Source organism: Cnephaeus nilssonii (assembly GCF_951640355.1).
Source record: "Cnephaeus nilssonii genome assembly, chromosome: 23".
NCBI classification, from domain to species: Eukaryota; Metazoa; Chordata; class Mammalia; order Chiroptera; family Vespertilionidae; genus Cnephaeus; species Cnephaeus nilssonii.
The window spans coordinates 12,997,965-13,023,760 of record NC_137094.1 but is presented as its reverse complement, the minus strand read 5'-3'; the positions used below and the strand labels follow the sequence as shown (position 1 = coordinate 13,023,760).

Genomic DNA, 25,796 nt, shown 5'->3' with positions numbered 1-25,796 from the left:
GGGTTTACTCTGCAACCACATCAGAAATAACTGTGAAAAGAAATAAACTAAGCCCCTGTCGGGTGGGGCTCAGTTGGTTTTGGTTGGAGCATTGTCCCATATACCAAAAAGTTGCAGGTGCAATCCCCATTTGGGGGTGGGTGGGTATGGGAGGCAACAGATCGATGTCTCTCTCTCTCTCTAAATCAATAAACATATCCTCGGGTGAGGATTAAAAAGAAAATAAATGAATAGATAAACTAAGTGTCTTACAGGGCAAACTTACTGTTCAGGTGACATCATAGGGGCCTCTTGAAAATGGGCCCTTTATTATAATAAGGCCCTCTACAGCACATTGTCCTCTCAGCTTACAAAGATAAACCCCCCCACCCCCCATGCCTTTCTGGAAATACTTTTCTTTCTCCCTCTCCCTTCCAAGCAGCCGGCCACGCTGCAGAGTGGCAAGTGCCTTGGGCCTGAGGCCCTGTTTTCCTGACCAACCACCAACCCCGAACCCTCTCCTAGCCTGGACCTTGCGCTCACGGCTCCTCTGAAACCGCCCGAATCAACTAGCCCAGTGGTCGGCAAACTGCGGCTCGTGAGCCACATGCGGCTCTTTGGCCCCTTGAGTGTGGCTCTTCCACAAAATACCACGGCCTGGGCGAGTCTATTTTGAAGAAGTGGCGTTAGAAGAAGTTTAAGGTGAAAAAATTTGGCTCTCCAAAGAAATTTCAATCGTTGTACTGTTGATGTTTGGCTCTGTTGACTAATGAGTTTGCCGACCACTGGACTAGCCAGTCTTGGTTTTCAGGTGTCGTGACCTGAGCCATATTTAACACTTTAGCTACCCCTTTCTTCCTAAAAATGCCACCTTCGGTTTCTCCCTTTCTATTTCCCTCAGCAACTCTTCCTTATTCCTCTTGTCCTCTAAAGGTGAGCATTTCAAAATGTGAGTAATCATAGGTTTCCCATTTTAAATGGATCCATTTTCTTTCTAATGAACCAGAAATTATGCGTTTTTACCTACAAATCCAGTGGCATCAACGATCAAATTAGTGGGAGGAATGACTGAAACTTGAGAAATGTCACGAAAGAAAACAGGATAAATAAGTCTTTCTTTCTTGTGAAGCGATGAGATTTACATAGTAACGCGCAGGGCATTCTGGGAATATAAAACTGGCAGACATGGATCTTAGCGTTTAATGCAGAAAATCAGGTGCACGAACACCCACAAACCAGGAAAGCAGAGAGGGGTTTTCGAAGGGAGAGGCAAATGCTTTGTGAATCCTTCCAGCGAGGGTGGGGCCAGGACAGGCTTTTTCGAAGAATTTGCATTTATATGTGTAAATACTGAAAAGAAATGAGGATATGAAAAAATACCAATCTAATAGAAAAAAATATGTACACGTTTTTAAAATGCAAAATTTTAGTCATTTGAGAAGGCTCTAGTATTTCTAAAAAAGAAAAAGAAAAGAAAATTCGCCCTAGCTGGTTTGGCTCAGTGGATAGAGCATCAGCCTGTGAACTGAAGGGTCCCAGGTTCGATTCCAGTCAAGGGCACATGCCTTGGTTGCGGGCACATCCCCAGTGGGGGGGTGCAGGAGGCAGCTGATCAATGTTTCTATCTCATTGATGTTTCTAACTCTCTATCCCTCTCCCTTCCTCTCTGTAAAAGATCAATAAAATATATTTTTTAAAAAATGAAAATTCATCTTCTTAATATGCCATCTCTACTGATATAGCCTCTTCCGTTTATTTTTTTCACATTTTTTTCAGAAAAATGGGTAAACAGAATGCAGTATATGCGTACAATGGAATTTCATTAGGCTTTTTAAAAGGAGGGGAATTCTGACACATGCGTCATGGATGAACCCTCAGGACAGTATGCTGAGCGAAACCAGCCTGTGATGAAATCACACAGAACACTGCCTGATCCCACTGAGATGAGGTATTAGGGTGTCTGATTCACAGAGACAGAAAGAAGAACGGGGGTTGCCAGGGGTTGGACGGGGCGAGTTCCAGTTTTGCAAGATGGAAAAAGTTCTGGAGATGGATGTGGTGATGGCCGCATAATAATGTGAATGCACTTAATGCCACAAAACTGAACGCTTAAAAGTGGTTAAAATAGTCAGCTTTATGCTGTGCATATTTTACCAGCATTTAAAAAAATAAGTGTTTTTTAAATGGAAGGGGAATTTACTCGTATTAAAATTTATGAAGTCATTTTACTCCAAAGACAGGGCTTCAGAGTGGTCACATCTGAGCATTTTCAGCAAGTGAATTCCAAAGATCGCTTGGCGTTTTTTATGGTGTAATCACATTATATCTGAAACCATAATGTTCAAGGACATCTGATGAGACAAGACCGTTTGTTCAGAAACTCGTATTCATTTAAAATTTTGCTCTTCCACTGGAAAGGCAAAACTTCAACATTTTCACGCAAAAGAATATCTCCACCATAATAGGGCAACAGAATTTTTAGGGAGAAACACAACCCATGTATTTGAAAAAAACTGCCATGAATTCAAGCCATGTGGGTTGGCACAATATGATGTATCTTTCTTATCAATCGATCCATTACAGGAAGGAGAGCAAAATCATTAGGCCAATGTGAATGATGAAACACAAAGAGAATAAGGCTAGAAATCCACCTGGAGATGAAAACCACTGAGGAGATAGGGTCCATCAAGCAACCAGCTCAGGGGAAATTTATTTCTCCTTCACAAAACTATGAGTGAGGCAGAGCGAAACGTGGAGAAAATACGAGGAGGGGAAAGCATGCAGGCAAGATTGCTATTTAATAAAATGATCCGATTACTTTACCTTTTTGGTAACTTGAAAGGTCTGGATGGTCTGGAAAAAAAAAAAGCAAAGGAAAAACCATCAGAAACAAAGCACCATGACATAAAGGCTTAATGTCTGTAGTCAGCATTTCACTCCTCTCTCCTTCTGGAAGAATCCTGGGAGGGCAACAGGGATTTGCTATCTCTAGGTCGAAAGTGATCCTCAGAACCACTGGGACAGGCTATACTAAGATCTGCATCTGCAAAGGAATATTTTATTATACACGTTCTGGGTTGTAACAAATGTAAATATTCTATTTCTTCCTACGTAGCACTGCTATCTTGTTGCTTTTTTTTTTTCGCTGAGAAATTCATGGGTCTGTGACTAGTTTACTCCTCAGAGACAGAAACTACGGATTCATCGCATTCTTTCTGCTTGAGTAACGACTTCATTTTATGTTCAACTTGAGACCCTAAGTGGAGATTGTCGACATCGATTGAGAAAGAAAAATTGAGGTTCTCACATAGACCCCTCCTGGGAAAACACTGGATCCTTTTGAAGTTTTTATACTAATGGACATGACAAGCAGATGTTTGAAACGCCCAAACCACAACTACAGGTAAGACGTGAAATCCCTTTGATTCGCCGTGTGTTATCTATCTTCCCCTCTCCCCTGACAGCCTCCCCAGAAAACATCTGAGAAAGCAGGCAGGCAGGCACCCATCGCACACTTTCACCCCTCAAATGGAGTCTTCCTCCATCTGTGAAATCTTTCCACTTGCAACTTTTCATACCTGTCTAGTAAAAGCTGCAGGTGATTTTCCACACTCACTTCAGACTTATGCAGACAAATAGAAACTCGTAAAAACAAACAAATCTAACTTCTGTTATAGAAAGAAAATGTTTTCCCAGCGTTCTTTCACCTTTTAATACCATACGGCCAAAACACCCCCCCAAAAACCAAACAATAACAACCTCGGCTGGGCACCACTGCCTGCACTTCCGTTAGGTCTTCAGGGATGACACTGGCAGGTTCCAGGACCCTCTCCCACAGGCTGGGCACGGATAAGCTGGGCTGGCCCCATCCCCAGAGGCCTAGGCGGAGTGTCATCCTTTCTCTCCCACTCAAGAAAGCGTTTCTGTGTGACAGTGACATTGTTACAGGGCTAAGCTCAGCTCTGCCCTAAACAGGTGAGTAAATAAAGCACTTACAGACCCGGGGGCTCATGGTTAGGAATCAATGGCCCCTGGCACTGCACGGCTGACAACTGTCACAGCAGCTGAGGACCCCGGCTTCACGACTCCGATGATCAGTGAGCTGGGGTATGTCAAGGGAACAGCTAATGAGACTGTCAAGTTCTCAGAAGGAGGGAACTTGACATGATGAGGGGCACTGGGGCAGATACAGAGGCAAGGGGGATTTCTTAAAGGTAATAACCAAAAGGAAGTTGTATGGGAGGGGAACGTTAACAAGAAACAGAAAAAAGTTAAAAAGCTACCAGTGGTCTGCTTCCCTCACCGTTTTGCTCTCTTTTAATAATTTCTGAGGAGAGCGTGGGAGATTGAAGGGCGAGGGAAATGGAACGCTGAAACATGAAGACATGTCACCCGTCTAGAGAACTCTACTGTGGGCAGAGCTGCAGGACTAATACCACAACTTAGAGAGGGACAGTATCAGCTTGCAGCAATTCCAGATGGCTCTGCCCAGCACTCGGGGAAATCCAAGCTCGGGAAAAAACAGCTTTGTGTGGTTCTGAACAACTAATAGCCAAACTTAGGTAAACAAGTGCTCCAGGCAGCATGTCTTAGTCCTGTGGTCGGCAAACTGCAGCTCGCGAGCCACATGCGGCTCTTTGGCCCCTTGAGTATGGCTCTTCCACAAAATACCACGGCCTGGGCAAGTCTATTTTGAAGAAGTGGCGTTAGAAGAAGTTTAAGTTTAAAAAATGTGGCTCTCCAAAGAAATGTCAATCGTTGTACTGTTGATAATTGGCTCTGTTGACTAATGAGTTTGCCGACCACTGTCTTAGTCGCAACAGTCCCACGGGATTGGGCCCTGTTGCCTTTTCACACATATCCTGCAAGTGATAACTCGGGTTCAGTGCTGACACGTTAGGGAGAAAGCCTTTGAAAATAAAGAACCCACACTTTAGTGAGCATTCTTGAAAAGATTTCCATCAAAACCACCACCATTTTTCATCGTTAAGTGTTTGCATGAATGACACTGGCACACGGGTTCAGCCATGAGGATGAAACAGGAGCCCTGGGGACATGCTAAGGCTGGCTGCTAATTCATCTCTCATGCACCAGCTCTAAATGCTCTGGTCTTGTCCAGTGATCTGAAGAACAATAACCACAACCACTGCGCGATGCATTTCCTGGACGCTCAAGGGATGCTGACTCAAAGTATTGGTCATGTTGACGTCTGAAATTGTTGATATGAACAGAGTCCCAACTACTACACCAAATATAAAATAACCTAGGAGGCAGGAGGGAAAGGTTGGGATTGGAGGACTAACATTTACAGATCATCCAATAAATACCAAGCACTTTTTACTAGTAAATGTTAGAAAAGAAATTGAGCAAATATTTAAATGTCTTTTAAAAGTTTGGAAGAGAATATGGCAAATCAATAGCCCTGTTTGACATGGGAGAAGAAATCAAGAGTAAGTTTTTGTATCTTTAAGTTCTTCGTGAGGCTATATTCATTAATTATTTGTGTAATTAAGAAGTGGAAAGAATTTTTACAAAGGGAAATTGCATATGTGTTCATTTATGTATATGTGGCTGAAATATTTTATTTGAAGATGTCTCTCACTGATACTGATTTGGGGAGGATGGGGCACCCTGGCTAACTCAAATAGTAAAAAAAGAGTAACACTACACACGGATCATAAGCTTTCAAAGAACTTAAAAAACACATTTAATACAAAATCTACGGTTCATTCTGTCAGCTGGTTCACTACACAGCTGAAGTGACACCGAGTGATTTGATCATCATTGGAATCACCTGGGAGCTTATTAAAACAGGGATTTCCAGACTCCTCCCCAGGGTCTGGCTCAGTGGGGCTTGGAGTAGAGCTACATGGTCAGAGCTTGAACCACTGCCTGGGACGACCTGCCAGGAAAATGTGACATCCAGACAAGAAACAATTGGAGAGTAACACAAGGACCATCAGAACTTAAAGGTGTAGGACAAACATTCAGTTGAATGAGGCACAGGGAGGTGATATTGGAACAGAGTGGTCCAAAGAGTAGCCTTGAACTTGACGGAAGACGTAGAATTTGAGCTAGGTCTTAAAGGACAGGTGGGCTTCAGATGGATAAACAGGAGGGAGAGAGAAAGGAAATAAATATTGTGACAAACCTCTACTAAACAGCACTGCGGGGCAGCGTAGCTACGTCAACAGGCCTTCCCGAGAGGGAAGAGGGAGGAGGGAGGCTTGCTGGAGCAGCAGTTGTTCGGGGGGAAGCAGGAGCCTAGAATGGGCAATAGAAATAGGAAGCTGCTACAGTTTCTTGAGCAAGAACGCGTATGATGAAAACACTATTTAGGATGAATGACCTGGTGGCAATGTGCAGGCTGATCTAGAAAGGGAAACGCTACAGATAAGGAGACGAGGTCGGAGCTGCTGCAGTGGTCCAGGTACACAGTGCCGAGAGAGAAAAGTGGAAAAGACTAAGTCTTCCTTTAAGGACTCAGAAAGCTTCTGAGACTCTTATAAATATGTGAATCAAAACTATGAGTATCAATTGTCAGAAATATGCATGGTATTACAAGAAAAAAATTATGATGAAATTTCAGATAAACCAAGATTTATACACTGAGTGGCCAGGTTATTATGACCACCTGACGTTTGTAGGCAAATTAGCAGTACACTGCATCGTATGGGATATGGAAGCCGAAGGCCTGTTCGAACACCTTTGCTGTCTGCAGTTACCGAGATAAAATGTCTCCAATTCGCACAGGAACACAAGGATTGGGCAGTCGAGCATTGGAAAAAAGTCATGCGGTCCGATGAATCACGTTTCCAGTTGCATCATGCAGATGGCAGAGTGAGAATTTAGCGGAAACAGCACGAAAGCATTCACCCCACATGCATGAGTACAGCCCCTCAAGCTGGTGGGGGCAGTGTTGTGGTTTGGGGCATGTTTTCCTGCCATGATTTGGGCCCTTTAATTCGTGTGGAACAACGTCTGAATAGCACAACATACCTAAGTATCGTTGCTGATCAAGTTCACCCTATCATGTTGATGGCGTATCCCAATGAAGATGGCTTTATCCAACAAGACAATGTGCCATGCCACGGCACTTGTATTGTGCAGGAGTGGTTTCGAGAACATGAGGGAGACTTTACCTTGCTTAGGTGGCCCCCACAATCACCAGATCTCAATCCAATTGAGCATTTGTGGGACGAAGTTAAAAGAGCCATCAGGCAGCTGGTTCCACAACCATCAAATCTCACAGAACTGGACAGCGCTATTCATCAGGCATGGTGTCAGATTCCTCGCATCACCTTTCAACATCTCGTGGAGTCAATGCCAAGAAGAATCGCCGCAGTATTGAAGGCAAAAGGTGGCCCAATGAAGTACTGATGGGGTGGTCATAATAATCTGGCCACTCAGTGTATATCCTATGTATATTATAACACATTTCCACATGCACTGTTGTTTAATATTTACCTATAATGAGGTCCCTTAAGTACAATTAGAAATGCTGAAAGCTACATTTAATGCATACTTATATAATGAATTAAAAATAGTGGCAGTTGTGGAATGGGAATGGGGGGATGAGGACAAATATGTGATACCTTAATCAATAAAGAAATTAATTTAAAAAAATAAATAAATAAAATAAAAATTAAAAATAAAAATAGTGGCAGTGCCGACGGAAGTGAATTTCGTGATGATTTGGATTACAACACAAAGAGGTTGTCCAAACGATTAGTTTTATAAGTACATTTTGGGGGCTTACTAAAAATATATATTTCAGTAATTTTAGTAAAATAAGAAACACACACACATTTCTCCACTTTGAAAGTTTTATGGATCTTATCTATAAATAGTAAAATGTTCTGCATTTTCATTACCAACTGTACAAATTACATAAATAAGAGTTTATATATTAATTATAACATCGGTGAAGATATATTTGCATTTCTGAAAATAAGTTTAAGTTACCTATTTTATTAATAAGACAAGGCCTCCATCAATTAGACCAGAGATTAAAAGTATAAACAATTGTAATTTATAAACTTGCCAATTATCTTCTCCTCTAACATCTGGCAGTTCTCAATTTTTAGTATAACATGTCTCTATTTTGCTCAATATAAGAGCTATTATTTGAGCTCAAAATTACATGGAAAGATTACTAATCCTTCTTCGATTCGTTTCCCACATATTTTGGATTATTTTGCCCCTTCAAAATTACTCGCTATTGTACAATTTCAGTTTGGAAGGTTAAAAGTCACACCTGCTATTAAAAAAAAAAAAAAAAAAAACATTGGGGGGAGTTAAAAAAATAAGAAAAATCCACTGTATCAAAATGAATTCCAACAGTGAAACCAATACTCTGCAGCTGCTGTGACATCTTCATTTTACTAGCCAGGAGGATAGACTACTCCCTCCCCTTCTGCAGAAATTCTTTAGTTATGCTTTTAAGAACAACAATATATAGTGAATTGATTTTTCTTCCTAACCTACGTTTTCTCATAGTCCTCCTTTAGCATAAAAATTAAATTTAGGTATTCCAAATAAACGCCAAAAGCTTTCATAAATAAAGATCAAAAGCAAAACTCTAACACAGATTTTTATAAAAATAATACTGATAGAAAAGGGTTTTCTCAGCCAAAGTCTGAGGTTAAAAAAGAGAATCTGAGACCGAGGACAACTGAGAATTTTCTAAGAAAAATGAGGACCCCCCCCTCCCCCCAAGAGTGGGACCACATGTTCTCAGGCTGTAGTGGGGCCCCTGTGACACTCTACTTCCGGCTAAAACCTTAAATTCAATGTATTCATTTCACAACGGTGTAGATTCTGTTTGCAGCCCCCAAAACTATGATATATGCCAATGATACCCAAATGCCACTCCAAAGTTTAGGAACTTATTCTAAGGAGAATGTATTAAAAAGACCACAGGAAGAAGACCTGTTATTAAATGGGAGTTCATCTTGGGTTTTAACCTCTCTGTCTTCCATCCTCGTCTGTAAAATAAAGAAAGTTGGATTAAATTATTTCTAAGGTCTTCTCCTGCCGTGAAATTCGACTGTATTCCCCTGTGGAATTTCAGCTCATAATTATTTTAACACACTGCTAGGCAAAAGCTAAGAAGCCAGGTTCCCCCATCAAAATTCTATATTGAAATATTCCATGTGAACAATCAATAAAAATAGTCCTACTGTAAGGGAGGTAAGAACTAGTGTCTTAAAATGCTTTGAAAAGTAATGCTGGCTCTTTATGTGAATAGCTAGAGAGGCGTTTTAAATGGCCAGACAAATGGTTTAATGAAAAAGTGCTGGTGGGAGGGGAGGGCAGAGTTCCCCGTCTGTTAACTTAGATGGACAGGGGGCTGATGAACTGGATGCCAGGAACACACCTGTACCAGCAGGTGTCAAAGGAGGAAGTGCTATAGGCAATGGGGCCAGGTCATCAAAGACACTCGTGGTAAGAAGTGGTCAGGACTCATCCAGTTCACCAACCCAAAGGGTTTTACCAGAAGAGCAAACGTGAGAGCGTGCTCAAGTGGAAAGAGTTGTTTTAAAATTTCCAAAGCCTCATTCCTGAGTTTCCCATCCACTATCTAAGAAAGGCAAGATAAAATCTTTATTTAAAAAATATATATACATATAAATATATATAAATGCTTTTTATTGACTTTAGAGAGAAAGAGTGAGAGAGAGAGAAACATCAATGTGAGAGAGAAAGATCAATTGGTTGCCTCGTGCATGCCCCCTACCAGGGATCGAGCCCCAAACCTGGGCATGTGCCCTGACCTGGGAATCGAACTGGTGACCTTTTGGTGCCCAGTATGACCCTCAACCAGCTGAGCCACACCAGCCAGGGCTCTTATTTATTTATTAATTTATTTAAGATCTTTGATAAACATTTCTTGCTTAATGTTTTCCCATTCCAAAACATGAATTTTAATTTTTAAAGGAGGAGCCAAGCTTTAATGAGGAGATTAATTTTGTTTTAATGTTGGTTTTGTTTTCTGATTAAAACACACATTCATTTTTTTAGTCTGAAAATGCAGAAAATTATAAAGAAAAAAAATCACCTTACTCTCACTACACAGATCTAACCTCAGTTGGATCTATTTCCTTTCAGTATTTTACCCCTTGTGCCTAAATATACACATTAAAGATGCACTAGGATCATAGTCTCAAGTGTTATCCATCTGGATAATGAGCTTTTTGCCATGTAATTGAAATCTGAAAACATGATTTTTATTAGCTGTATAATGTCCCATTCTTTTACCATTACTTATATGCACATAACCAGTCACACTCACACATTTCTTCATGTCTCTTTTGCTTATATACAACTGCGTTTCCTATTTATTTAAAAGAGGTCTGTATGAAAGCTAAGGCATCACAATGGTGGCCAGTATTTTTTCCCTAGTTTGTGGCATGTTTTTCGACATGACTTTTTGGACATGCATTTTAAGTTTCATTAGAAATTCCTATCACAACGAGTCAGTTTGCCCCCCCCTCCCCCTGCCCTCCCCGTTTCGCTTACTGTGCCTTTGAGAGGCGCCAGGTATCATCTTCTGTAAAGCCCTGTTTTATGGAGAAAAGTAGAATCGGAAAATCCATTTTCCTAAAACCCGTGGCATCTGATATTGTGACAATCTCGCGCTGATCGTGGCATACTGTGCGGCCAGGAGACTGAATTTCCCCGGTCGGGCCGCGCCCCCGAGCCGGCCCAGCACGCGCTGTGGGGTGGTGCCGTCTAGCAAGAGCTGATCCCTCGAGCCCAGTGATGGCTGGGACAAGTGCGGGCTCTGACTGGTCCTACGACAGTGGGAACAGACACCTCTCGGTGAGCTGGGGCCCGCTTTGTGAGCCAGACGTGGGGAAACGGGAGGAATGGGAATAGGGGATCCGCTTTCTTCGGTCCTGTGTCCTGAACAAGGGCTGACTAGGGTTTCCTGGCTTGTCAGAAGTCTCAATGTTAGCCCGGCCGCATTGAGAATGGGGACGAGGCAGAGTGGGGAGCCCGCGGAGCCGCCCAGGGGCTCATGATTCAGGTTTTCCACACACTGGGGTCTGTCCCATCGTCCTAGTGGACCCACTGACCCAGTTCTCCTCACAGAGTCACACTGTTTTGGTAATTTTGGCTTCAGGATGGGCAAGTCCCACGCCGGAGTATGTAGGACATCCTAATTCCCTTTAGAAAACGGATGGGCAATTTAGAGCGTTATTCTTGCATCCGTTACTTAAAAACAACTCCAATTAATGAAAGATCAGATGAGATTATTAAATGGGCCCCCAATCAAATATGAGAACTTTAGTTCCCCGAGGACGCGCACATGCTAATTTATAATCTAGAACAGAAATCCTAAAAGGAAATTGCACAAGCCTTTCTGCTCCTTGAGAACAACCCCAGGGCAGTGGTGTGACAGCAGACCCCGTGTGCTCGCCTTGTACACAGACTATTTCTCGCAAAGTAAACTCACATTCAAGCCTAAGTCAACTGAGCACAGTTCCTTTTCCCAGACCCTGGCTTCCACTGCGGTGTTTTGGAGGGAAAGGCTCTCATACGTAGGATCCAAGGGCTCTTTCTTGTCAAAAACGTTCAAAACACGTTTCTGTTCCTTCTTCCTGGCCCCGAACCTGGCTCTTCCGTATGGAAACCTTAAATCTTTCCGTAACCTTGGCTCATTGTGCGAGAACATCTTTGGCCGAGGGACAAAGGTGCGTTACTGTCCTCCCTGAGGGAGGCTGCCTCGGGACAGCCCCGCACTTCCCCAGCGTCTTTAAATCACTCCTTTGTCATCTCTTCTCCCTCCTGGAAGTTTCAGTCCCCCCACCCCCCACCCCCACCCCGCGTTGAGCAGCGAGCAGTAAAGCACCAAAACAGGAAGGCGACAGGCGGACAGGGACCCAGGGAGAAGGCGAAGAAGCCAGGATGTGCACAATGGACCAGGTCACAAATGCTCTCCCTTTTAGATCCCGAGAAAAATGCGACCTAACTCTGCTATCTTCAAATCAAGAAAAAAATATATAAATAAACTCTCTGTATAAACCACGGTGGCAGCTCAGAGTGGAGTTGGCTTTACGGAGAAACTCTCCTGCTAGCCTTCACTTCGATCTACTTTAAAGCCCTCATAATCATTCAGTGGCTATTGATCAACTCAGAAAACAACCCCTCCCACCTTAGCTGTTAAATAATTTGCAATATCCCTCTAGAGACACTAAGAATATCGCCGAGATGTGATAAAAGGCTGCAGTGAAAATGACAAAAATGTGCATTTTGCACGTATTTATAAAGCCCCAAGCCAACCTAACCAAACTCGTTGGCAAAAGAAAGATACCAGGATGCCAAAGAAGAACGTTTTGTGTGCAATGTACGTGAGTCTGTCCGTCCCGCTCAGACTCAAAACCCCTGAAAGCTGGAACAAATCAAATGTTCATGGAACAAACAGCTTGAGTTCCAATATAAGTTAAAAGACTCTTTTCTATTCTTAGCAGAGCTTGGTCCTAAGAAGCAAGCAAGCAAAAAAATAAAATGAAAGAAAATGATGCTATTTCCCCCCCAGTTATTTCGGGAAACAAGAAAGGAACTGTGTCAAACAAAACTGGATGAGCATGGGGGCGGGGCCCACTTCCTCTTCTATTATTAATTATTTCTCCTGAAAACGATGAGTTCCGAGGTCTGGCAGATCACTAGTTAAAGGGCAGCTATTCTGCGGCCCCGGAGAGGTGAGGGGAGCAGGGCATGGGAAATTCCTTTTCAAACACATTTTTGTCCCTGCCACTTACAAGGGGGAGGGGGAGGGGGAGGGGCACCCCAAAGGTCAACACACCACATGGCTCAGGCCCTGCGCAAGGCACACCCTCAAAGAGGAGGCTAAGAGTGCCTTATTTATTATTTATTTATTTATTTATTTATTTATCTTTTTAAAGAAACCGTTTAAAGCAATTCGAATTCTGCAAAGGGCAACTGGTTAATTCAAAATATTTTGAAATGGTTGCAAAGTAGCCTGGGTTAAAAGGAAACCTTCTTCGCCAGCCAGGAGGTAAAGGCCGCGTGGTTTGGTTGGAGGTCTTAGAGCAAGCAGCCCTGTGTGCCCCATTTTAAACGGATACTCGATTATAAAGTGCTTGCCCTTAAACTCGAGCCGCTCCCTGCCGGACTGTGGCTGCGAGCCCTGTACAAAACATCCTAAATAGGCACACAGGTTAGACTTCTCTTAATAAGATGCGAATAATCGCTAATAAGAGATCCAAGAAAAGCTCCTAAGAAAGCCAGAAAAATCTTATTAAACTTAACTAACTTAAGAGCATGGGATGCTGGAACAAGGTCCAAATTTCTCAAGCCAAAATCCCAGGCACTAGAATTCTAAGCTTTGGAAGAAGGAGGTTGGGGTAAGAGGGGGGGAAAAATATCCCTAGAATTTGAAGCTTAATGTAGGGTTTAATTCTGTGTTAGAGGGGAACATTATAACAAGCAAATAATACACTTAAATAAATCTCCCCAGGGGTAGCTTTACAATGAAATAGCTTCAGTTTCTGCTGGCCAACATGGTAGGCCGATCAATGGCTGAGCGCAGAAAACCAAGTCCCAGACGCATGCCTAAGAAGCAAAGGCCCAGAATAGTTAGTGTCGGCCAGGACCAAAATAATGATCCGAGTCCAACTGCCAATGAAACAGCAGTGGGAACGAAGACGCCGTCATTGATCAGATTCCTGTTTAAACGCCTAGAGTGCAGGGGGAAGGCGCTACAGGAATCTTCCTCACTGAGCTCTGACTTGTTCCTATGCCCGGCTGCAAGATTCCTCCCCCTGAGCACCCTTCTTCCCAAGACCCACGCCATCCCTGAAAGGACTCTCCATGCCAGGTCTAGGAGTCCGGGGGAACCATGGCAGATTTCTGAGCAGGGACAGGAGCGACATAATGGAAGCAGTGTTTAAGGAAGGGGGCGGTGGGCAGGCCCAAGGGACCGCAGCCGCACAGACGGTCTGGAGGAATGAATGCGCTAAGTGTCCCCCCGTGCTGCTTCGGACTGGACGCACCGAGTCGCGCTCGGAAGCAGTCAATTGCTCCCATTCCCATAGAAAGCATCCTGCTTGAATCTCAAGCCATTTGGTAACTCTCCGAGTCCTGCAGCAGTCCAATGGGGTTAAAGCAAACCGATTTAACTAACCCAACAGCTCAGCCAAGTCACACAGAAGGAGGCATCGCGCCTGCTCCAGGTCCCTCTCATCTTCTTCCACCTTCTAAATTCATAAAATACACAGGCACGAAGGTAAGCCCAAACTCTTATTCGGGAATCCGGTTCATCCACCCGTTTTATACCTTGCTGATTGCTTCTAGAGTCACTTACGCCAGATTTGCAAATACCCAGGAGGTGCCCGAGCTGAGCAAACAGAAAGGCTACTGGGGGCTCAGTCTCCCGGCCCCTCCCAGGATTCCTCAAAGGGGCTCCAGCATCAAGTCAGAAAGCAGCTTAGGAACTGGGGGAGTGGACCGGGCCTCTGCCTTCCTTCTTTCCTCTTCTTAGTAGGCTATAATTTTTAAAATGCTAGAAACCACGCTATTTGGGGAGGTGGTGGTGGGAGGGGAGTTAAAGGACAGGATGGGCTATCCCCAAAATGAACTCAAACGTCAGTAATAAGACACCTTTCAGACGGACTCCAAGCCTGATGAACCTCCTCCTGCTGTTTGGCAAACATCTCACTGCGCTCGACCCATGAGGCCTGATTTTCATTATTCAACTAGCGTTCCCGTTGCAGGAAAAATCCTGCAATAGGGTTTCCTGCTGCACTCTACCCCACCCTGCCTGCTCTCCTCCCTTGTCCCCCGCCCCACAATCTCCGCCAGCCCCCCTGCTTTTCTAACTTCTCCGCCAGCCCGCTCTCCTTCCTTCTCCCCCGGCCCCGCCTGCTCAATTCCTTCTCCCCCGGCCCCGCCTCCACTCCTCCCTTCTCCTCCCCCTGGCTTGCTTGCTTCTCTGCAGCTTTGCTCCCTTCTGCAGCTCTTGGCTTCTTTCTACGCTGTCATGATATGCAAATTAGCCACCATCTTTGTTGGGATAATTTGCATATTCGTCCTGATTGGCTGGTGGGCGTGGCTTGGCTGGTGGGCGTGGCTTGGGTGTAGCGAAGGTGCGGTCAATTTGCATATTTGCCTATTATTAGATTAGCATAGAACAGCCTCAAATCAAGCTCTGCAGCTGAAGGACCTGAGTGGGACTCAAATATTTCCTCCGTTCATTCAATAATCACTTTCTAGTGTTCACTGAATACCTGGCTCCTTGCTAGGCCCTGGAGCTACGCATTCGTACAAAGAAATTGGCTCAACAAGCGTAGGGAAATAGCAAGGAATCAAAGGTGTTAGAAGCATAGAATTACTGCATTTAGAGTACTTAGATGCTTAATAAATACACAAGTAAATGAATACACAGTATGTGGAACCCGCTGTTTCTAGCGCTCTGGGGAGCAGTCTTCCTTGACTATGGCATATTGGTTTCAAAGGTCTAATGGGATGAACCCAAGAGGCACAGTGCCCCGTGAGGCCTCCTCGGGCCCCTCCTCCAGCGCAGGAGACCGCCTGCCAGGCTGCCTCCACTTGCTCCCCCTCTCCCGTCCTCCAGGCCTCCTGTTCCCTTACTTTGGGCAGCTGGCTCCCCCATCTTCCCTGATGCTTCCTCTAAGTGCTCCTAAGCCCCCTTTTCCTTTTCTGGGACTCACCGAGCCCTCTCCACTTTGATTTTGGTCCTCAGAGAGTGTGGTTATTTTTGCCTTGATCATCTCTTTCCTACTAGACTATAAGCTGCCTGATGGCAGTGACTACTCTAACTTTGTGAGGTTTTTTAAAAAACACACATTTAAGCTTCATAAATTAAAAAAAAAATTTCCTGAGATTTTTTTTTTTTTTTTGTAATCACTCATTCAACAAATATTTGGTTCCAGATATGCCCCAGGCAGTTGGCTGTATTTCAAACTCCCAAACACCGAGCAATTGGTTATCTGGTTTGTATATTTAAAAAAAGAGCCTGGCCAGTGTGGCTCAGTGGTTGAGCGAGGACCTATGAACCCGGAGGTCACAGGCAGATTCCCGGTCAGGGCACGTGCCCCTCCCCCACCCCCCACCCCCGCCCCCGTTGCAGGCTCCATCCCAGTGGGGGGCGGTCAGAAGGCAGCCAATGATGATTCTCTCTCATCATTGATGTTTCTCTCTCTCTCTCCCTCTCCCTTCCTCTTTGAAATCAATAAGAATATATTTTTTAAAAGATATAATTTTGTAGAGTCAATTTTTCTGAAAAGAACACAAAATAGTACAGCAATCAAAATTTTCCTATAAATATTAAGTTCTATAAATTCTTTTAAATTACACTTAACAATCCACCTAAGTTGAGAAGAAGATACTACAGATAATTGTCTTTTTCCTGGAATTAGAGCTGCAGTTGATCCATAACAATGACGTGTATGTTTGCCAAATAGTTTACATTTTTGAAACTTTAGTTTTAACCACAATGAAAAAAGGAACATTTGAATCATTTCTTTTTTTGTTCTTCCCTCTTAGTACCTGCTAAGCAATAATATGGAAAGGGGGTAAAGAACATATTACTTCACGGCAAAATGTTATATTAATTAATTTTATAAAATAAGAAGGGCATTGTTTCTTGATATTGATGGTTAAAATACAAGATGACCAAAGCTCATATTCTGAAATGTATTGCAGGCTGTGCAAAGCATTCCACGAGGCACAGCACACTCTAAAATCTGCTCATTTATAGCATAAAAAAGTCTCTAAAAGAAGTGCTGCTAATAAAACAGGCCTTTGCTCAATCCGGCTGCCAAACTCACTTACTTTGGCAAGTGAGCTTGGAACATTTAAAATTTTACAAACATTATCCTGTTTTAAAAAGTTAATTTGGACTACTTTAAGGAAAGTAAAAATAAACCCTGGTTGCAGTGAAATCAAGATTTAATCTGACCAGACCTCTAAAATTAACTATCTAATCAGATTATATAATTAGTATAAGGTCTAGGGGCCCTGAGTCGGGGCTGGAGAGACCCACTGATTCCCAATAGCCCCCTTTCCCTCTCCGGAGCCAGATCTGCGACCTTTTCCACTTGCTCTTTCCTGGAGGCTGATAGGGCGAACTGTGCAATTGATAAATAAGGATGAAAAGCCATACTTAGCTACATCAGGATTCAGGAATGGCTTGGTTTCCAAAACAATGTTAACAGAATTAGCGCAGGCAGTCAAGAACAACACCGACGAAATAGAGAAGACAATGAAAGGAACAAAGACGAGAAAGGAATGACTGGTTCTAGGCACGGTGCTCTGTGCAAAATGGCCACAGTTATCCGTCTTTACAGAGAGACGCCAACGCTGAGAGCTGAAATACCTCCCCAAGGCCACAAAGCTAGCAAATGGCAGAACCCGGATTCCAACGCACCTGCCATAGTCCTAGACAGGTTACGACGACTATCAATAAACAAAGACCAATGATTTTTTAGCTGTTAGTAACCTTTCAGTGCGAAGAGAGGAAAAGAGGGGGAAGTGAACTTATAAAACTGGCTCTCTTTGTGTGTTAATAGAAGAACAGGAGATGCCCCTGACAAAGCACTGGTATTTACCTTCACTGCCCTCGGGAACAAAGCAGCTACTCAGTCAATATGTGCTGATCAAGGAAGGCAACCTGCCTGTGGACGGCTCACGCCCCATCCAGGTGGCTTACCCTGTCCACATTACTGCCACGTCTGTGAAGATGGGGACATGGACTGCAGTTTTTAACCTGTCCCAGCACTTAACACTTAGCAAGTACTCATTAAATACTTGCTAAATAAGTGAGTACCTAACTTGGATTTCTCCACTCATGGCTCCAACATCTTACAAAAGCCATTGGGCTGAGTCTGGTGATGTGGGCAAATCGGAGACTCTGGGTCTGTGTCCACGTCCAGGTTCATGCTACACTGCTGATGAAGTGTTCACAGTGATGTTGGGTTCAAATTCCCTAGCTAACTACAATCACACAGTCACCAGGGCTCAGGAAAGGGGAAAGGGTGGCTCACTGAGTAGTTTCTATCTCTTTTGACATAAGACAAGAATCCCTACTTCTAAAGAGTTCCCGCCACAGACAGTAACTAGTGTCCTAAGGGGAAACAAAAAGAAAACCTCTGAAAAGAGTCAGAAATTGGAAAATTAATAAAGAGCCAAAGAAGAAAGGAAATAGAGGTTACAAAAAATTACACAGTCACAATATATGGGGGGGGGGGGGGGGCGGGGACAATGTTTATTTAACCTTTAAGGGGCTGAGCTAATGCTGGGGGGTGCTGGGCCCCTCTGTGCCCAGCCTTCTTAACTCTGCATAGCTGTAACTCCTCCAGGGTGCCACGGGGAACACTCAAACTGACCATCTGTCTACGAAATCACCTTCAGGGAAATAAAAATGCGGCTGGCAGGTGCCCAAAACCATCACAGGTTGCCTGCCACGGTCATGCGTCTGTGGCATTGCCAAGTATCATTTACGGAGTCCTCTGGTACCACTGAGCTCATTTCTCTGCGACACCAAATTAAAAGGTAAGTGCAGTTTGGATTAGAAATTTTGTATGCTATTTTTGGATGCAGAACTCCTTAGTAATTGTCATAAACCATTGCCCCTTCCATTTAATATGGCAATAAGAAGATCCCCGATGAATACTTTGCTTCAACCAGCACACATGGAACGTGACTGGCTCCTGCGAGACATTTTCCAGATCTCGGCAGGACAAAGCGCAGGCCAGGAGCCTGGAGGCTCGGAGACAACCTGACTGTTCAGGATGGAACACCTATCATCGCTCGTGACCAGCCAGATGACCTTTCACCCGCCATCCATTCTCCTTACTTTCCTTCAGCATGGCTTTATTCTTGCATACTTCCCCCCACTCCCATGCTCTGCCTCCTCGTCCTTTCTCACGTCCTGCTCACCCTTCGAGGGTCACTCAATTCTCTCTTCTCAATCAGACTGTCCCTGACCTCATTCCACAGGGATCCTTCCCACCTCTGAACTCCTAAGGGTCTCTACTGTTTCTGGTGCAAAAAAACCTTCCTATTATTCATATGTTATTTTGTAACTCTCCAGGTGACTCTTAGAACCTGTAAACCTCTCCAGCATGAAATTATTCCTAAACCCTGGTTCAAGTCACCATCATCTCTCACCTGAATTACTGCAACAAGCCTTCTCCTGGTCCTCCTCTCTCCAATGGTCCTGACCCAGTCCAACCTGCTCTCTACCATGCAGAGATCATGGGCCTCTCTAACAGGCAAATCTGACAGGATTTCTTTTTGCTTAAAAATCTGTGATGTCACAGCCATTAAGACGGCTGTAATTAACACACACACACACACACACACAGACAGACAAAAGAACAAGTGTGAGCAAGGATGCGCACTGCTGATGGGAATGGAAAGTGCCACAGCAGCTGTGGAAACAGTTTGCTGGCTCCCCAAAAAGTGAGACAGAATGGCCATATGATCCGGTCATTGTACTTCTGGGTGTAGACCTGAAAGAAGTGAAAGCAGGAACGCAAACAGCTATTTGTTTACCCCTGTTCACAGCTGCGTGAGTCACCACAGCCAAAGGGCGAGGCAACCCAACTGCCCGCTGACAGATGACTGGCTAAACGCACCGCGCTCTATCCATGCCTACAACGGGGTGTTATTCAGCCTCAGGAGGGGAGGGATTCTGACATACTACTCTAAGGCTGGGATGAACCTTGAATGAACCTTGCTAAGTGGAATCAGCCATTCACAAAAGGACACGAGAACTCTATGATTCCAATTCTATGAGGTCCCTAGAGTAGCCAGATTCCTGGTGACAGACAGGAGAATGGTGGTTGGCAGGAGCTGGGGGTGAGGCTAACAGGGAGTGACTGGATTTCATGGGTATGGAGTTGCAGTTTGGGAAGACGAAGAATGTTCTGGAGATGGACGGTGGTGACGATTGCATGGCCATCTGGAAGTACTTCATACTACTGAACTGTACACTTAAAAATGATCGCTTTTGTTATATATATTTTTCCACAATAGAAAAATAACAAACAAAAAACATGCACACACACAATACCTCCCCCTGGCACAGGATCAAGTCTAGCGATCTCCTGAACGTGCCTGACAGCGCTCATAGGACTTGGTCCCAGCGTCCCTCTCCTCCCAATCACACGCCCTTCCTCCAGGGCCCAGCCAGGCTCAGCCACGCTGGAGTGGGCTCACACTGCTCTATAAATCTTTTTTATTTTATTTTAATTTGTTGGTTTTGAGAAAGAGAGCGAGAGAAAGAGAGAGAGAGAGAGAGAGGTTTGTTGTTCCACTTATTCATGCACTCACTGGTTGTATGTGCCCTACCAGACAATACAATCAGTCACATTATGGATGCTGACGGCTCGCCAAGCTTTGGGACCACTCACCTGATGCTGGCTATGTGCTGTGGCACAGGCTGATGCTGAAAATGGTCGGGCCAGGGGTGGTGCAGGCAGAGGGATGGAGCGGGCTGGAGGCAGCAGGCGGCATGGTAAACAGGAGCATGGTGCGGACACAGAGGTGCCGAGTACTCGGAGTGGGGCTGCATGCAGCACGAGGCCAGAGCAGAGGGGGACGCCGCGCCGGCCTCGGGGTGGCACTCCTGGTGACTGCTATGGCTGGCCAACGGGTGATGGTATGGGCAAGGATGGCAGCACTGCGGCAACAGCGGAGTCGCTCTCTGGTTGTCTAAAGGCAGGAAGGATGATCTGACTGTGCCATTCACTGGCAGGCATCCGTTTGGACTCACTTTTGCTCTTGGCGCTTCTCTGGGTGTGAGCTGCTGGGCTGCGAGGTCTCCGTCAGAGGGGGGCAGGGGACTGGGGGTGGCTGCGCTGGCTGCGAGGCTGCCATTGCTCAGAAGCACGCAATCGCTGTTTCCATTGCTCATAGCCATGCTCCGATCTCTGGACCCTAAGGAAGACAATGGTATCAAATCATCCAGTTATCGTGAGGCAGGCGGATCTGTGGAAAGTCAGGAAAGATACTTAAAAACAGCTCTTTGGAAACAAGGGTTGTCGTTATGACTGGTCTAGTTAACCTTACATGAAAGCCAACAAGAGGAAGAGAATGGTTTGGCTCGCTAACCTTTCTGGAACAGCACTCTTCTGTGCAGACAAAACGGCTTCAGGAGCGCCCTCTCTCCAGCCTCCCCCACTTCTGCAGACCTCAGGTACCCGGAGAAACCATCCCTTTCCCGTATGAGGCCATGGTGTTTTCACCCCCTGTGAAAACTACTCAACAGGGGCACTGCTGAGCAGAACATGCCAGAACAATGCATAGAGTTCCCACCTGCATCCTCATGCCCAGAAGATACCCATTATGCTAGGAGACAAATTTAGCATTACTGACTTATTTACCTTTTAGATAAAACTCCTCAAACACACACCAAGACAGACACAGACACACAGACATTCCATTATATAAGTATCACAGCTAAGAGAGATGCAATTTAATCAACTGTTTTAGTAAAAAGACAAAGCATTTATAAATATGAAAATGTACATCAAATCAAGGAGCTGTTTGTTGCCTCTCATCAGCCTTATCATCGCTTTGAAAGGGCCTGCCAATCCTTTATAATGGGACGGAGAGGGCTTTTGCATTGTTGCAGTCAATACTGTTGCTCTCTCCTTTACTGAGTCACGCCTGGGTATAAATATGTACGATAAAATATAGTTTCACGTGTTTTATAAAACATTCAGATAACATACCTAACACCAAGCAATGGCAGTGAAACGTATTCTATGATCCCAGGAGTAGGAAGGCGGGTAGGGAGCTAGAAGAGCCCTAACTGACCCAGGAGGCAGCAGCTCTAATCCTCCATCCCTTTCTCAATGTGCCAGCTCAGCAAGATCTGCTCACTTAAGCTTCTGTTTACTAAAGAACAGATCCTCCCTTCTGTTGGTAACAAAAGGAAAACGCTGTGTGCAAATGCTCTGAAAACAATAGAACATAAAGGCCATCTACAAAGGCACTTACTCTTTTTTTTAAGTTAATTGAAATGTAAGATGTTTATTTGTATGCTTAAGTGAAAGGCAGTCTAGATAATGTAAGAAGCTGGATGAGATAAATGCAGTCATTTCCCAGAAGTGGAAACTCTCACTCTAACAAATACTGAAGGCACATTCTTTTTCTCGCCTCCACCCATGACTCATGCTCCGGAGCCTCCCCTCCAGACCTCGGCCAAGCTACCCCAGTGGATGGGATCTACTGGGCTGAATGGGAAAATCAATGCCTGCCTTTCACCTTTCCATCAGGAGGACGGAAGGAAGGAAGACTTTTCTGGTTTGATGGTTTGGTTCCACCATCCCAGGTTGGTTAATATCTCAGAGTCTATTTTTTTAAAGTATTTAATTCAGTCAATCCTATTGACTCTAATCATAGCTGTTGGGTGAGTTGTGCTAGTGAAAGTATCTATATATATATAAAACCCTAAGTGTCTGGTCAACCATTCGACTGGTTGACCGTTTGACCAATTGGTATGATGTGTACTGACCACCAGGGGGCAGATTCTCAACGCAGGAGCTTTCCCGTGGTGGTCAGCCAGACACCAGGCTCACGGCTGGCAAGTGCAGCTGCCTCCACGGCAGCAGCAGGCACAGCAGGGCTGGGATGAGCAGGGGTGGCGTGGCGCCCAACCCAGGCTCGGGCTCCTCCACAGCCACCTGCCGCTTTGCACACTACTGCACCCCTCGGGGGATATTGGATTGCTGGTTTCAGCCCAATCCCCACAGGACAGGGGACGCAGGCCAGGCTGGGGACCCTACCTGTGCAAGAATCCGTGCACCGGGCCTCTAGTCTAACAATAAAATCCTCAGAGTTTTCAAGTGAAACTGGGCTTAACACAGAGGCCATCAATCTTTCTCCTACACCCTCCCAAGTGCCCTAACATCCCCTCTGTCAATTCCATGTTTCCCTATCTTCTTACGGAATCTACTATTCCTCAGGAAAAAGTAATTTCTCGCCCAGCCAGCATGGCTCAGTGGCTGAGCATCGACCTATGAACCAGGAGGTCACAGTTCAATTCCCAGTCAGAGCACATGCCTGGGTTACAGGCTCGATGCCCAGTGTAGGGTATGTAGGAGGCAGCCGATCAGTGATTCTCTTTCATCATTGATGTTTCTACCCCCCTCTCTGTCTCTTTCCCTTCATCTCTGAAATCAATAAAGATATTTTTAAAATAATTATAATAGTTTTTCTTTTCCTTTGTAACCAGAATAACAACTATCATTCCCTCTTTTTTTAAAGTTACAAATGTATCATTTTGTAGTTACAGAAGAGTTAAACAGATTTTTGCAGGCCAGCCAACGGACTTAATCACCATTTATAACATTTTCCCCCCGATGTGGTAAAACGCAGCTCAAATGCCAAATCACTGACTTACAAATGAATTTCTGGAACAAAACCTGTTTCGTAACTTGGAGACTTCTTGCGATGAATTAGGAGCTAGTGGATAGTAAAGAATAATTTGAACTCTGGCTTGTCGTTGAAGTAAGTCACATGAGCTTTCTATGATTGTGTCTTTAATCATAAAATGAGAAAAATCATATTGACTTTATAAGTTGTGAATTAGAAGGAAAAAATAATAAAAAGCAAAACCAGAAGAAAGATTAGCTTAAGAAATGTCTATGGATCAAGTTCAGTAGGATTCGGGGACCAGGAGAACAGCAAAGCTTCCATCTGAACTCAAGAGCTGACCCAGAGCCATACAGAGAAGGAGCTTCTCTCTTTAGAACCGAGACAAATGAGAAAAAGATTTGATTTGAGCCTTGAGCCTAGGATAGAATAGGAAAGGGGATGAGACAGAGGGCGAGTCCACACCATAAAAAAAGGAACTACTGTAAATGCAATGCTCTGTGATTATAAATGCAATGATCATGGTATTCATGGTGGGAATTTAAACTCCGTTCTGGACCAAATATAATGAACAATTTTAAAAGCAGCTATGTTGCAATCACCCGTTGTCCCCGGGGCCATAATACACAGGCTGCCAGAGAAAAACTCTCCTGGAGGTGTGATGGGGCCCATGGCCAGAGACTTTAGTGCGTTTCCTGCTCATGCATTTAATATGCCAACAGCAATACAGTCACAGCCACTAATCTCATCTCCCCATTTCACCTCTTCTACTAGCATTTTAATATTCTGGGTGCTTCCGCGGTGTGGGGCTTACGAGGCCTTTGGCCAAGCACCATCTTTTGATTATATTTTAAAATTTAAGTGGTTTTTTGCCTTTGAACCTCAGTTCTTCAAATGTATAAATCAGGCTAGTAATCACTGTCCATCTCATAGGATTATTATGAGAATATAAAAATGTTTTGAAAACTATAAAGGGCAATGTTTTTATAATGGAAGAATTATCATTATTGCTTCCTTGAGTGAGAATATAAAAAAATACAGAAGGCTGCTCCCTACTTTGAAAGCCAGAGTTGTGTTTTAAGATGGCAGCCGAGACATCTGTATCTTGGAAGAAACAGCCTGGCTGGGTCTGCGTTTGAAAGTTGAGAACCTGGGTCACGTTACTCACCCTCTTAGGGTCTCTAAGTCTTGCTTGTTCTTAGAGTTAAATCTGTTTGAAATGCAAATTGGCTCAACCCTCTAAGAGAGCAATTAATCAAAATTTAAAATACCCTCATCTTTGACCAACAGTTCTACTAGGCATTTATCCTTTAGACCTATTTGAACAATGTGTAAAGATGATGTTATGGATAAAGTCGTTGATCGCACCACTGTTTGTACCAGTGAAAACAGGAAGCGAACTAAATCAATACGAGAATGAAACTCTGTCATGTCCATACGTTGGGTGTGCTGTACAACAAGAACAAAAATGTGTTGGCTCAGGGTTACTGCTATGGAAAGAAGTCCAAAGCCGATCTTCAAGTGTAAATAAAACCTAGCTGCAGGACAGCCTATATGGTATGAATCCAGTTTGTTAAAAATGTGAGGGAGACACAAATACATGGTTAGAATACACAGATAATTTCTAGAAGGACTTAAGAAAATGCTATCATTATTTTGCGACAGAAGGTTGGACTAGGCCATTGGAAAGGTGGAGAAGTTTCACATTTTACTTTCCATACCACTTGCAACTTTTACTACAAATGTATCTTCTATATAGGATTTTAATAAAACAATGCATAAAGTTTCTAGCATATTGACTAATAATGAACAAAAGGTAATTAATATTAATATGCAAAAGCAAACTTATTTTACCTTAAAGGAAAACCAGATACCTATTCACTGGATGTATTTAAAAATGTTTATCTTCTGATATATATGTGCTTGTTTACAATAACACCCTACACAATATATCAAATAGTTGGAGAAAGCAGGGAATGAAAATGGAGCTAGGGAATAAGAACAGATGAATACAAACTATTCAGAAAAATAAATATTCAAACATATATATAAATATATATTCCAAAAATATATCTTACCTTACAGCTTCCAAATTCTTGGAAACATAATTATTGTTTGTTGGACTAAAGCTATCTAAATCAAGAGCACTCTGACTAGTTCCATAAGCATTAAGCAGACATGACAGAGAAGACACATGCCACATTTCAGTCATGCTGACATGTAGAGAGAAAAGTCATCTGAGTTCACATGAGGAGAAGGTTCGAGCAATTGCATCCTACTCTGGTCTGGGACTCAGGAAACTCAACACCTATTAAGGCATAAGGAAATTACAATGCTCCGAAGACAAAAAGTTGTATCTCACTGAAAATGTTATCATCTACACTAATAAGAGAAATATGCATATTGACCATACCTCCATGACACCCACCAGCCAATCAGGAGTA

General features: G+C 43.9%; 1 protein-coding gene across 4 annotated transcripts in view; it reads right to left on the bottom strand.

The window, feature by feature from the left end:
- The window catches only part of DISP1 (dispatched RND transporter family member 1), a 121,116-nt gene that overhangs the window by 22,570 nt on the left and 72,750 nt on the right, over positions 1-25,796 (bottom strand). For 3 of the 4 annotated variants that reach the window (XM_079763689.1, XM_079763690.1, XM_079763692.1), the window contains 2 exons: positions 20,385-20,910; positions 2,803-2,832 (listed from right to left, as the gene is read on the bottom strand). In XM_079763689.1, the coding sequence (XP_079619815.1) occupies positions 2,803-2,832; positions 20,385-20,910 (556 nt within the window). Of the gene's footprint in view, positions 1-2,802; positions 2,833-20,384; positions 20,962-25,796 lie in introns of all 4 variants that reach the window. The other variant, XM_079763691.1, reaches the window with a different exon arrangement.